The sequence below is a fragment of the Myotis davidii genome, unplaced genomic scaffold (genome assembly GCF_000327345.1).
Source record: "Myotis davidii unplaced genomic scaffold, ASM32734v1 scaffold208, whole genome shotgun sequence".
Taxonomy (NCBI): domain Eukaryota; kingdom Metazoa; phylum Chordata; class Mammalia; order Chiroptera; family Vespertilionidae; genus Myotis; species Myotis davidii.
The window spans coordinates 1,384,217-1,393,010 of NW_006299706.1; the positions used below are offsets into that span (position 1 = coordinate 1,384,217).

The 8,794-nt window shown below is 50.7% G+C and overlaps 3 protein-coding genes across 4 annotated transcripts in view; 2 read left to right on the top strand and 1 right to left on the bottom strand.

The window, feature by feature from the left end:
* Positions 1–296, top strand: part of LOC102762877 (RUN and SH3 domain-containing protein 1-like) — a 3,221-nt gene extending 2,925 nt beyond the window's left edge. The window contains exon 3 of the mRNA XM_006775771.2: positions 170–296. Coding sequence (XP_006775834.1) covers positions 170–296 — 127 coding nt within the window. The remainder of the gene's footprint in view (positions 1–169) is intronic.
* On the top strand, positions 289–6,246 carry LOC102762973 (RUN and SH3 domain-containing protein 1). 2 transcript variants are annotated; one of them, XM_006775690.2, is made up of 9 exons: positions 289–488; positions 993–1,091; positions 1,225–1,301; positions 1,425–1,599; positions 1,698–1,803; positions 1,983–2,029; positions 2,684–3,233; positions 3,754–3,882; positions 5,534–6,246. In XM_006775690.2, exons 2-9 carry the CDS (start codon positions 1,043–1,045, stop codon positions 5,700–5,702), a joined length of 1,302 nt encoding a protein of 433 aa, XP_006775753.1. In that variant the 5' UTR covers positions 289–488; positions 993–1,042; the 3' UTR covers positions 5,703–6,246. The 2 variants fall into 2 exon arrangements, with proteins under 2 accessions (XP_006775753.1, XP_006775752.1); XM_006775689.2 differs by lacking the exon at positions 289–488 and adding an exon at positions 605–741.
* The window catches only part of ASH1L (ash1 (absent, small, or homeotic)-like (Drosophila)), a 127,722-nt gene continuing 122,980 nt past the window's right edge, over positions 4,053–8,794 (bottom strand). The window contains exon 28 of the mRNA XM_015571690.1: positions 4,053–4,363. Within this exon, the coding sequence (XP_015427176.1) occupies positions 4,359–4,363 (5 nt within the window). The 3' untranslated portion in view covers positions 4,053–4,358. The remainder of the gene's footprint in view (positions 4,364–8,794) is intronic.

The following is an 8,794-nucleotide window of genomic DNA, read 5'->3' on the forward strand; positions in this document are numbered from 1 at the left end:
GGTGGTTGCATCCGGGTTCCCGGCTCCGCCCCGCCCTTCGTCCTGGCCGATTCCTAGCGAGTTCATTGGTTCTGGGAACCTGGCTCCGCCCCGCCCATCTGGCCGATTCCTAGCGAGTTCATTGGTTCTGGGAACCTGGCTCCGCCCCGCCCATCTGGCCGATTCCTAGCGAGTTCATTGGTTCTGGGAGCCTGGCTCCGCTCCGGTGCCGGCCGGGCGCTGTGGACGCGGGCCTGTGCGGCTTCAAACTCAGTTCAGGGGCCTCCAGCAAGTCCGTTGATAGGGACCTGGGGTGACCCCTCTGTGGAGCCCCTGGCCAGGGCGGGCCGGGCCCGACCGCCTCCTTGCTGGGGGAACGTGCAGGGTGCAACTCCCCAGCTCTCCCGGCTGCAGAGGGCCTGGTCTCGCCTTCCTAGCCACCAGCCTCACTGGGCTGCGGGGCGCCCTCCGCAGCGATGCCGGAGTAGGACCTGGGTTTCCCCTTTCTGGTGCCTTCACAGTAGCCTCCCAGCCCTTGGATCTCCGCTCCCTCCCTCTCTTTTCCATTCTCGTCTGTCTGTCTTTCAATTGGTCCGGGCTCCCCACGTGCTCTTCCGTGTTCGCGGGCAGGACGCAGGCCCGGGGGTGGGGGGAAGGTGCCTCCCCCGCCCTCGCCCTGTCATCTCCTGCCCTAGAGGCCCCAGCGGGCGGGCGGGAGGTGAACGCGGCTGTCCCTGCGCCTGGACTTCCGGGATCGCGGAGGTGGGAGCTGGGCCCTGAAGAAGGAATGGAAACGGGGGATTGGGGTGCACAGGGGCTGCGAGTGCTGAGATCCGGGCAGCATTTCACTCCGGGGTCCTGGGTCCCGCTGCCCGTGCTGTACCCAGCTTTGTGTCCCCTCTCCCAAGACTTCAGGGCTGGGTGCTGTGGACCCGTAGGAGGTGACCAGTGCCAAAGCCTGGAGTCCTCGAATAACCCTCGGTAAGTGTCTCCGCGTTCTTTCCTCCCCGCAGTCCGCAGTTCCTGGTCCTTTGCCGGTGTCCCCGGGGCCCAGCGACTGTGGATGGCAGAAGCCCAGAGTGGGACCGGCCAGCTGCAGGAGCAGAAGAAAGGTAGGACACCCCCGCCCTGGCCTTGGAATCCGCTGCCCCTCACAGTCAGATTGCATGAACCCGTGTCTCTCAGGTCCTCGGGTGTTCCTGGGAGACAGGGGCTTTGATGCGTCTCTCCCCTCCCCGTCCCCAGGTCTCTTGATAGCCGTCAGCGCCTCCGTGGATAAAATCATCACGCACTTTGGGGCCGCCCGAAACTTGGTTCAGAAGGTGAAGTTGTCAGTGGGAGGGTCTGGGGGTTGAGGAGGTGAATATAGCTCTGGGGGCGCAGAACTTTGGACAGGAAGCGCGCTGTTGGTATCTCTGGACCCATGCCCACTGCGCTGCCTCCAGGCCCAGTTGGGGGATAGCCGGCTGAGCCCAGATGTGGGGCACCTGGTGCTGACCACCCTCTGCCCGGCTCTCCATGCCCTGGTGGCTGATGGGCTGAAGCCTTTCCGAAAGGACCTCATCACTGGGCAGCGCAGGAGCAACCCCTGGAGCGTGGTGGAGGCATCGGTGAAGCCAGGTGAAGTGTGGGACTCTGCCGGGGCTGGGACCGGAGGGAAGCCCGGCTGGGGCAGGGGCTGGGGCAGGGGCTGGGCTGACAGCTCCGGTTGTCCTCAGGCTCCAGCACCCGGTCCTTTGGAACCCTGTATAGCCAGGTCAGCCGTCTAGCCCCGCTGAGCAGCAGCAGAAGCCGCTTCCACGCCTTCATCCTGGGCCTCCTCAAGTGAGTGGCATTCTTTCTGGTGCCCCTCCCATGGCCTGGGGACTGCAGGGGGATCTCAGGTGGGATTCCCCAGGTTCCTGCCGCAAACCTCTCCTGTTCCAATCTCATCTCCCACCCCCTGCCTAGAGGGCGCTGGAGTCCTCCACCTCCCTGAGCTTCTGTTCCCTTTTCTCCCCCAGCACTAAGCAGTTGGAGCTGTGGTTTTCCAGTCTGCAGGAAGATGCAGGTCAGAGGTTCAAATGGGAGAGGATGGGGCTGCGAGGCTGTGAGGGAAGGAGGAAAGGAGGAAAGGGGATCTGTTCTGCTGCTTCCCACTAATGCCGGGATGATCTTAATCTGCTCTGCGATCTTATTACTCTTCTGCTTAAAACTTTTCCAAGGAGTCCCTTAGCCCACAGGGGAAAAGACCCAAATCTTCACTATAACCTCCCGTCTTGATTATTGGCCTCTGCTTTCTTCTCTTGCCTCTAAGTCTGGGGTTTTCCCTGGTTCCTTGACAGGCTTCCTTTCTGATTCTTTCCTCCAACTAGAATAGGACTTCCTGTCCCTCATTAACTTTCATTCATCCTTTAGATATTACTTGAGGCTTCACCTTGCCCTCAGACTAGGCTAACCCTCACCCCCTATTTTGCTCCCATGGCCCTGTCCTTTCTGTTACTCAGTTTCTTATCACCACTTGTTCTCTATGTGCTTCCCTCTCTAGGCAGTGGTTTTACATGGGCAGGGAGGTATCAGCCCTGTTCCCCACCATGTTCTCCTCTGCCCCAGTGCCTGGCATAGAATGAGGCCTGGGGATGTTTGTTGATGGGTGGGCTGATGCAGGGAGCCCTCTGGGACTAGGCTGAGGGCAGGGACTAATGTTAGCCTGCTTCTTTTCTAGGCCTGCTGTCCCTCCTGTACCTGCCCACTGGATTCTTCTCTTTGGCCCGGGGTGGCTGCCCCTCCCTGTCCACAGAGCTGCTGCTCCTGCTGCAGCCATTGTCGGTGCTCACCTTCCACTTGGACCTGCTCTTTGAGCATCACCACCACCTGCCCCTGGGCCCACCTCAGACTCCTGCCCCGCCAGGCTCACCGCCAGCCTTGCAGCAGACTGTGCAAGCCATGCTGCACTGGGGGGGTCGGCTGGCCCAGAGCCTTCGTGGGGCTTCTGAGGAGACTCCTCCAGGCCCTTCAGCCCCCTCAGGCCCTCCCAAACCAGGCAGCTGGTGGGAGCAGCTGACCCAGGCCTCCCGGGTCTATGCCTCTGGGGGCACGGAGGGCTTCTCCCTTCGTCGGTGGGGATCCAGGTGTCCCGGGACTGTGCCTGAGGAAGCACAGGAGAGATCGTTGCCCACAGAGGACACGGCACCAGGCAGAGGCGTGTGGCTGGGAAGACTGTTTGGAGTGCCTGGGGCCCTCACAGAAACTGACAGTGGAACTCTAAAGTCCAGGTAATGGGGCACCTGGTCCCCCTCCATGACCTCTGACCCCATCCCACATCACCCAGTTACCCAAATATGAAACTAGAGTGATTCTCTAGGTCAGAAGTTGTCAGTCTGTTTTTCTACAGCCATGAGCTAAAAATGGTTACATTCTTGAGAAGTTACATTTTAATGGTGATATAAGCACCTATATGATGTTCTCCATTTGCCTCTTGGCCCTTAGAGCCAAAAACAGTTACTATTTAGCCCTTTAGAAAAAAGGAAGTATTTGCTGAACTCTGGCTTCAGATACTCTCCAGTGATCCTCTAGGTCTCTCTGAGTGTACTGGTCCCGGGAGGTCCTTCAGTGACTTTTGTGTTGTAGACCTGTTTTCACTCCCTAATCACCCTGTCTCTCTGCCCTTAGCAGTGACCAGCTCCTGATCTCTTTTGAAGCACAGGCTGCTCAGCCTTCTTCTCCCTCCAGAGCCCTGGGTGTTGTTTTTTTTCTGGAGGTGGGGTAAATGTGACCCTATATCCCTTCCTCCAGGAGACCATCCAGCTGGCTGCCTCCTACAGTGAATGTGTTGGCTCTGGTGAAGAGGGTGGCACCTTCTGAGACTCCCAGTTCACCGGAGGAGCTTGAGGCCTCAGCACCCAGCATGGTGCAGACCCATCGGTAAGGAGAATTGGGGAGAATGCATTGGTGTGCACGTGTGTGCGCGCATTTCTGTCTTCAGAGGGGAGGGGAGGTAGTTTAAAAGGCTCTGGGGCTGTAAAGTCAGACAGTGCTTAGTTTGCATTACATTTCTGCTATTATTGGTGTGAACTCATTTCTCTGAGCCTTGGTTTCTTTCTCCTTAAAGAGGATAATTTATACCTTTATTGTGGTTGTTAGAGAGACTGAACATAATTTTATAAGAGCATCTGGCACAGAGGAGGTGCCCAGTTAATGACAACTATGTATTTGGATGTGCCCATGTGCATACCCTGAGGGATTGTGCTTCCCCCTTCAGTGGGGTCTTCTAATTTGGCACCAGAGATTGCTTCTGCTTTAGGGTCTGGCTTCCTTTGGTTTCTTAATCCATTGAACTAGGTTTCTTGATTTTTCATTCATTCAGTAATACTTTTCAAGTACTTACTATGTGCCAAGCATTATGCTAGGGGAGGGAAAACAAAGATAAACATATTGGAGCCCCTGCCTTCAAGGGGCTTGTAGTCCAGTGGAGATACCAATGAGTAAACAAGCGGTTAAAATTCTGTATGGAGCCGGCTGCTGTGGGACAGTTGGTTGAGTGTTGTTCTATGCACCAAGAGGTCACTGTTCGATTCCTGGTCAGGGCACATGCCTGGGTTGCAGGTTTGATCCATGTTGCTCTTTCATTGAGGTTTCTCTCCTCTCTCTCTCTCCCTCCCCACCCCCGCCCCTCTGTCTCCATTCCTTTCCCTCTAAAACAAGAAAAGAAAAACAATAAAAACATATTTTAAAAATTCTGTATGGAAAAGGTTGTAGGAAAGGGGCCATATAGACAGGGCTTCTTCCCAAGGTTGCAGACTCAGGGAAGGCCCAGTGATGGTGTAGGGTGTGTCAGAAGGAATAGGATGCAAAAGTGGAGAGGCCCAAGGGCAGTGAGGTACTACGGACACATGATGGGTTGTGCCAGAGTGGAGGTGTTGGCAGCAGTGACAGGAAGCTACAGGCTTCAGTAGGACTGGACCTCACTGTGAGGTAGGGGGAACCACTGAAGGGCCATAAGCTGGGGGATATGCTTGCTTGTTTTTGAAGGATCTGTCTGCTGTGTGGGAAATGGAGCTGGGGAGGGAGGTCATGAGGATGAAGGGATATCAGTTAGAGTATATGTAGTGGTTGAGAGAGGATAGAGAGCTAAACTAGAGTGAGGGCAGTGGAGTTGATGAGAAAGACAGGTGGAAGAGTGGGAGATACAAACACCAAGCTAGTTTTGGTGATTGGATATGAGGAATGAGAGACCCTGGTTTTTGCTGGGAGCAACTAGGTAGAAGGTAGTGCTATTTACCAGTATAGGAGACACAAGAGGAGGGACTGGTGTGTAGAGTTAAGATGAGTTATTTAATTTGCAGATGTTGAATTTGAAGTACAAGAGAAGTGCAAATCATGTCAAATAAGTTGCTGAAGAGGGGGTTTGGAGCTCAGGAGAGGGCTGGGGCCCCACAGGGAATCAACATGTTGCTAGACACGAGCCCAGTGTTCCCAGAGCTGAACCAAAGGGATGTTCCACACAGTGGGGAGATGAGACCTGGGACAGCTGGGTACCCCACCTCACTTCATCCCAGCATCTGGCTCCCCACAGGGCAGTCCGTGCTCTCTGTGACCACACCGCTGCAGGACCTGACCAGCTGAGCTTCCAGCGTGGGGAAGTGCTGCGTGTCATCGCCACTGTGGATGAGGACTGGCTCCGCTGTGGGCGGGATGGAATGGAGGGGCTGGTACCTGTGGGGTATACCTCTCTTGTTCTCTAGGCCTAGGCCCTTTTTCCTTTCCTGCATATGTCTCTCTCTCCTGTCACTTTGGAATGGAATGGCCTGTGAACTGATTTTCCCAGAAGCATTTTCCCTGTCTGTAAAATACTTTCCTCCCACATCCCTTTCTACTAATATGTGAAATAAATTTTCCTACTTCTCTCCCATACCCACCTGTAAGTTGAAATCTGCTCTTCTTCCAAATATATACAAAGCAACTTTCCTCCATGAAGTTTCTTTCCTCTTCCCCATCTGCATAAGGGAATAATATCTCCCTATCTGCAAAATGGAAATCTAGTCCCCATCTACCTTCCTGTGTAAGTACTCTGCTAGTACAGTATATGCCTCAGTTCCCAAGACTAGAGGGTCTCTAGTCTCCTTCATGTGTATGAATCTTCCCCCACTTCCCCCATCCCATGTTGCCAATATTTATTATGTACTCATGTTGTACTAGGTGTTAAAGTCTGGATACCCCTGGTGGGTGGGCCTGTGACGTTGGATATGTCTCCTTCCTCTTTTGTCCCAATAAAGTGTGGGAGTTGAATGTGTGTGTGTGTGTGTGTGTGTGTGTGTGTGTGTGTGTGTGTGTGTGTGTCACAGGGGGTTTGAGGACATAGGCTGTGGGAGGCCCTCTTGTAGGAAGCTCAAGGGAGATGCTTCCTTCCAAGCCCAGGTTCAGTTCTTACTGTTTCCTGAGGAATGCAGAAGTGCCCCTTGATTGTGCCTGAATCTCAGAAGTGCCTCTTTATTCCGAGACATCACTGCTTTGTTTTGTGGGACTGATAGGTAGGAGCCTGAGTAAATAATGGGAGAACGGGGAAGACATGGCCCTTGAAATTATACTCATTAGATTTGTATCTGAGATGATGAAGGATTAAAAGGTTGCAGAAAGTGACAGATTTTTTTCTATTTAACATTATTATTCTGCAGTAATACAATTTCAGAAAGCACAATAACCTGACATTTATATCTTTGTTAGGAGTTAATGAGTTTTGGTCTTCTGAAATGAGAATAGTTAAGGTGCTCTGGAGCTTTGAGGATGGGGTAGGAAATCATTATAAATGATTGCCTCAAGGAAAATCACTAAAAGGTTAGAAGAATAAAGATATGATTATAACCAGGCAACAGAAAAGTTAGGGGGAAGGTGAAAACTATGAAATGAAATACAGGAGAAAGATATCTGGAAGTTTTCCTTAATTTTGGAGAACTTGGTTGGAGAGGACAATGGGCAGGTAATAGGAGAGGGGAGATAAAAACAGATCAAAGCTTTGTGACTACTCGGGAGCAGGCTTTGAATAGCCTCAAGTGTCTCATACTTGTTATTTTTGAAGGCTTATTTTTTTTAAAAAAATGTATTTCATTGATTCTTTACAGAGAGGAAGGGAGAGGGATAGAGAGTCAGAAACATAGATGAGAGAGAAACATCGATTCAGCTGCCTCTTGCATGCTCCCCACTGGGGATGTGCCCGCAACCCAGGTACATGCCCTTGACCGGAATCGAACCTGGGACCCTTCAGTCTGCAGGCCGACGCTCTATCCACTGAGCCAAACCAGCTAGGGCAAGGCTTATTTTTTTAAAATATTTTTATTGCCAAAACCGGTTTGGTTCAGTGGATGGAGCGTCAGCCTGCGGACTGAGGGGTCCCAGGTTCAATTCCGGTCAAGGGCATGTACCTTGATTGCGGGCGCATCCCCAGTGGGGAGGAAAACCGCCCCCTCTCCCCCGGGATCGTGCCCGCAACCCTGGCATGTGCCCTTGACCGGAAATGAACCTGGGACCCTTCAGTCCGCAGGCTGACGCTCTCTCCACCAAGCCAAACCGGCCAGGGTGTTGAAGACTTATTCTTAGACTCCATTCCTGGCCAATTCATATTCATCTGCTCCTTGCTTTAAATTTGCATTTGTGTTTAGCTGCCCTCTCAATTTTGACCTGTTTGCATTTCAGATGTTTTCTAGGGTGATGTTTCACCAACTAGATTCTGAGAGCCTCTGGGGATTCCTAGTTATATTAGGAGTACTCAAGTTTACACAAATTGCCACTGCAAAAGTTTTATTTTTATAATGTTTGAAATTATAAAACAGTAGATATGAAAGACTACTTTGATTTTTTTTTGGAGGGGGGCAATGATTTCTAAAGTTTCAGATGAGAGAGAGAGAGAGAGAGAGAGAGAGAGAGAGAGAGAGAGAGGAGAGAGAACGAACACGAGAGAACACTGAGAGAGAGAGAGAAACATGGATCAGCTGCCTCCTGTACACGCCCTGACCAGGGATTGAACTCGAAACCTAAAATATGTGCCCTTACTGGGAATCGAACCCTCAACCTTTTTGGTGTACAGGACAATGCTTCAACCAACTGAGCCACCCAGGTAGGGCCTGCTGATATGGTTTTAAAAAGATCTTTTGGGAAACAGGATGGAGAAGATCCTGGAAGATAAATGGAGGATAGGAAAGAGGAAAAAATAGCAAGCTCACCACTCTGTAGTTAGGAAAAGTTTTTTCCATTTAATACTAGACTTTTAAGGATTTGAGATGCAAGCTTTTTATGCAATTACATCCAATGTTAAAATTGGTAATACATAATTTACAAAGATTAACATCAAAACAATCATCTATTTAGATATGCTTTTGTAAAAAGGAAATATATTAGCAGCATTTATATTTTCCGCAATCACACAGCCTACAGACATGCAGACTAACTGTATCTATTTGCAGTGATGTAGTGCTTTGCCCCGCATTTCAAACACCAAAACCCACCTGGCAGCTAGGGGGATCTTTTTATTTCATTATTATAAAATAACTGAAAAATAAAAAAAGGCATTAATCTCTACACAAGTAAGAAAAAAACAAGTTTTTGCACTTACCTAACATTTGATTGTCTAAAAAACATTTCAGTTTTTAGTCTTTCAACAAAAGAAAGATAAAATGACAGAGCGTAGTGTCTTTTGCTTCTGTTCACACATATTACAAAATTTTTTCTTTTTTTGTCTTTTTTAAAATTTTAGTGTTTAACACTATTAAAGGAAATATTGAATTTTAAACTCTTTCTTGTAACTTTCCTGCTTTTGACTAAAAGGAGACTCCCAAAGTGCCCC